Source organism: Megalops cyprinoides, chromosome 13 (assembly GCF_013368585.1).
Source record: "Megalops cyprinoides isolate fMegCyp1 chromosome 13, fMegCyp1.pri, whole genome shotgun sequence".
NCBI lineage: Eukaryota > Metazoa > Chordata > Actinopteri > Elopiformes > Megalopidae > Megalops > Megalops cyprinoides.
The window spans coordinates 1545001-1550000 of record NC_050595.1 but is presented as its reverse complement, the minus strand read 5'-3'; the positions used below and the strand labels follow the sequence as shown (position 1 = coordinate 1550000).

The 5000-nt window shown below is 57.8% G+C and overlaps 1 protein-coding gene across 1 annotated transcript in view; it reads left to right on the top strand.

Annotated features, from left to right (window-relative positions):
- carmil2 (capping protein regulator and myosin 1 linker 2) overlaps window positions 1–5000 on the top strand; it is a 47365-nt gene that overhangs the window by 22099 nt on the left and 20266 nt on the right. The window contains exons 21-23 of the mRNA XM_036544593.1: window positions 42–214; window positions 4686–4754; window positions 4929–5000. The exon at window positions 4929–5000 is cut by the window's right edge and continues 22 nt beyond it. Coding sequence (XP_036400486.1) covers window positions 42–214; window positions 4686–4754; window positions 4929–5000 — 314 coding nt within the window. The remainder of the gene's footprint in view (window positions 1–41; window positions 215–4685; window positions 4755–4928) is intronic.

Sequence of the window (5000 nt, the reverse complement as noted above, 5' to 3'; positions counted from 1 at the left end):
TTAGAGAGTGCAGCTGGGAGTGTGTGTGTCTGTGATCCTAGCCTTTGGAGTCCCTGTCTGTGAGTGACTCCAAGCTGAAGACGGGCACCACCATCCTCATCAACAGCTTGGGTAGCAACGCCAGCCTCACCAAGATCGACATCAGCGGCAACCTCATTGGAGACACGGGTGCCAAAATGCTGGCCAAGGCCCTGCTCATCAACACCAAGCTCAGGTGCTCAGGACACCTGCACCTCGCCCAACACTGTCTCACTTGCACCTCGCCCAACACTGTCTCACCTGCACTACACTGTCTCACCTGCACTACGCCCAACACTGTCTCACCTGCACCTCGCCCAACACTGTCTCACCTGCACCTCGCCCAACACTGTCTCACCTGCACCTCGCCCAACACTGTCTCACCTGCACTACACTGTCTCACCTGCACTACGCCCCACACTGACTCACCTGCACTACACTGACTCACCTGCACCACACTGACTCACCTGCACCTCGCCCAACACTGTCTCACCTGCACTACACTGACTCACCTTTACCACACTGTCTCACCTGCACCTCGCCCAACACTGTCTCACCTGCACCTCGCCCCACACTGTCTCACCTGCACCTCGCCCAACACTGTCTCACCTGCACTACACTGTCTCACCTGCACCACACTGTCTCACCTGCACTACACTGACTCACCTGCACCACACTGTCTCACCTGCACCTCGCCCAACACTGTCTCACCTGCACTACGCCCAGCACTGTCTCACCTGCACTACACTGACTCACCTGCACCACACTGTCTCACCTGCACCACACTGTCTCACCTGCACTACACCCCACACTGTCTCACCTGCACCTCGCCCAACACTGTCTCACCTGCACCTCGCCCAACACTGTCTCACCTGCCCCACACTGTCTCACCTGCACTACACCCAGCACTGTCTCACCTGCACCCAACACTGTCTCACCTGCACTACGCCCAACACTGTCTCACCTGCACCTCGCCCAACACTGTCTCACCTGCCCAACACTGTCTCACCTGCACCTCGCCCAACACTGTCTCACCTGCACCTCGCCCAACACTGTCTCACCTGCACTACGCCCAACACTGTCTCACCTGCACTACGCCCAACACTGTCTCACCTGCACTACGCCCAACACTGTCTCACCTGCACTACGCCCCACACTGTCTCACCTGCACCCAACACTGTCTCACCTGCACTACACTGTCTCACCTGCACTACACCCCACACTGTCTCACCTGCACTACGCCCAACACTGTCTCACCTGCCCAACACTGTCTCACCTGCACCTCGCTCAACACTGTCTCACCTGCACCTCGCCCAACACTGTCTCACCTGCACTACGCCCAACACTGTCTCACCTGCACTACGCCCAACACTGTCTCACCTGCACTACGCCCCACACTGTCTCACCTGCACTACGCCCAACACTGTCTCACCTGCACTACGCCCCACACTGTCTCACCTGCACCCAACACTGTCTCACCTGCACCTCGCCCAACACTGTCTCACCTGCACCACACTGTCTCACCTGCACCTCGCCCAACACTGTCTCACCTGCACCACACTGTCTCACCTGCACCTCGCCCAACACTGTCTCACCTGCACCTCGCCCAACACTGTCTCACCTGCACCACACTGTCTCACCTGCCCCACACTGACTCACCTGCACCACACTGTCTCACCTGCACCACACTGTCTCACCTGCACCTCGCCCAACACTGTCTCACCTGCACCTCGCCCAACACTGTCTCACCTGCCCCACACTGTCTCACCTGCACTACACCCAGCACTGTCTCACCTGCACCACACTGTCTCACCTGCACCTCGCCCAACACTGTCTCACCTGCACTACACCCCACACTGTCTCACCTGCACCTCGCCCAACACTGTCTCACCTGCACTACACCCCACACTGTCTCACCTGCACTACGCCCAACACTGTCTCACCTGCCCAACACTGTCTCACCTGCACCTCGCCCAACACTGTCTCACCTGCACCTCGCCCAACACTGTCTCACCTGCACTACGCCCAACACTGTCTCACCTGCACTACGCCCAACACTGTCTCACCTGCACTACGCCCAACACTGTCTCACCTGCACCCAACACTGTCTCACCTGCACTACACTGTCTCACCTGCACTACACCCCACACTGACTCACCTGCACCACACTGTCTCACCTGCACCTCGCCCAACACTGTCTCACCTGCACCACACTGTCTCACCTGCACCTCGCCCAACACTGTCTCACCTGCCCAACACTGTCTCACCTGCCCCACACTGACTCACTTGCACCACACTGACTCACCTGCACCACACTGTCTCACCTGCCCCACACTGTCTCACTTGCACCACACCCAACACTGTCTCACCTGCACCACACTGTCTCACCTGCACCTCGCCCAACACTGTCTCACCTGCCCAACACTGTCTCACCTGCCCCACACTGTCTCACTTGCACCACACCCCATACTGTCTCACCTGCCCCACACTGTCTCACTTGCACCACACCCAACACTGTCTCACCTGCACTACGCCCCACACTGTCTCACCTGCCCCACACTGACTCACCTGCACCACACTGTCTCACCTGCACCACACTGTCTCACCTGCACCTCGCCCAACACTGTCTCACCTGCCCCACACTGACTCACCTGCACCACACTGTCTCACCTGCACCACACTGTCTCACCTGCACCTCGCCCAACACTGTCTCACCTGCACTACGCCCAGCACTGTCTCACCTGCACCTCGCCCAACACTGTCTCACCTGCACCTCGCCCAACACTGTCTCACCTGCACCACACTGTCTCACCTGCACTACGCCCAACACTGTCTCACCTGCCCAACACTGTCTCACCTGCACCTCGCCCAACACTGTCTCACCTGCACCTCGCCCAACACTGTCTCACCTGCACTACGCCCAACACTGTCTCACCTGCACTACGCCCAACACTGTCTCACCTGCACTACGCCCAGCACTGTCTCACCTGCACTACGCCCAACACTGTCTCACCTGCACTACACTGTCTCACCTGCACCTCGCCCAACACTGTCTCACCTGCACTACGCCCAACACTGTCTCACCTGCACCCAACACTGTCTCACCTGCACTACGCCCCACACTGTCTCACCTGCACCCAACACTGTCTCACCTGCACTACGCCCAACACTGTCTCACCTGCACTACGCCCAGCACTGTCTCACCTGCACCTCGCCCAACACTGTCTCACCTGCCCAACACTGTCTCACCTGCACCTCGCCCAACACTGTCTCACCTGCCCCACACTGACTCACCTGCCCCACACTGTCTCACTTGCACCACACTGTCTCACCTGCACCACACTGTCTCACTTGCACCACACTGTCTCACCTGCCCCACACTGTCTCACTTGCACCACACTGACTCACCTGCACCACACTGTCTCACCTGCCCCACACTGTCTCACTTGCACCACACTGTCTCACTTGCACCACACTGTCTCACTTGCACCACACCCCATACTGTCTCACCTGCCCCACACTGTCTCACTTGCACCACACCCAACACTGTCTCACCTGCACTACGCCCCACACTGTCTCACCTGCCCCACACTGACTCACCTGCACCTCGCCCCACACTGACTCACCTGCCCCACACTGACTCACCTGCCCCACACTGACTCACCTGCACCACACTGTCTCACCTGCCCCACACTGTCTCACTTGCACCACACCCCACACTGACTCACCTGCCCCACACTGACTCACCTGCACTACGCCCCACACTGACTCACCTGCACCACACTGTCTCACCTGCCCCACACTGACTCACCTGCCCCACACTGACTCACCTGCACTACGCCCCACACTGACTCACCTGCCCCGCACTGTCTCACCTGCACCACACTGACTCACCTGCACCACACTGTCTCACCTGCACCACACTGACTCACCTGCACCACACTGACTCACCTGCACCACACTGACTCACCTGCACCACACTGACTCACCTGCACCACACTGACTCACCTTCCCCACACTGTCTCACCTGGACCACACTGACTCACCTGCACCACACTGTCTCACCTGCACTACGCCCCACACTGACTCACCTGCCCCACACTGTCTCACTTGCACCACACTGACTCACCTGCACCACACTGACTCACCTGCACCACACTGACTCACCTTCCCCACACTGTCTCACCTGGACCACACTGACTCACCTGCACCACACTGTCTCACCTGCACTACGCCCCACACTGACTCACCTGCCCCACACTGTCTCACTTGCACCACACTGACTCACCTGCACCACACTGACTCACCTGCACCACACTGACTCACCTGCACCACACTGACTCACCTGCCCCACACTGACTCACTTGCACCACACTGTCTCACCTGGACCACAGTGCAGGGTCAGGCCACAGTAAAGGGCTCAGGTGCTGAGAGGGACATCTGTCCCTCTCTGTCTCTGTCTGCCAAAGCAAAACAAATATTCTGATTCAGAATACAGAAGAACACATACAGAGCAATACATATAAAATAAGAGAGACAAAAAATGAACAGAAAAATGCTGATGGATCCTCCTCTTTCTCACTCTTCACTCTCTCTGACTCTCTGTCTTTCTCTCTGGCTGTCTGCCTCTCTCTCTCTCTCTCTCTCTCTCTCTCTCTCTCTCTCAGGACGTTGGTGTGGGATAAGAACAATGTGACAGCCAGTGGCTTCCTGGATGTGGCCAGTGCTCTGGAGAAGTGAGTGATAATGAGAGCTTACCCAGCCTGTCTCCCTGCCTCCTTTCTCCTCTTTCCTGTCTTTCCTCCCGTCTTCCTCCAGCGCTGTCAATATAGACCTCTCTCTGTATATGTGTGTGTGCGCGTGTGTGTGTGTGTGTGTGCGCGTGTATGTGTGTGTGTATGTGTGTGCAGGAACTCTACTCTTCAGCACATGTCCATCCCTATGAGTGATGTGGCACAGGCGTACCGCAGCAGCCCAGAGAA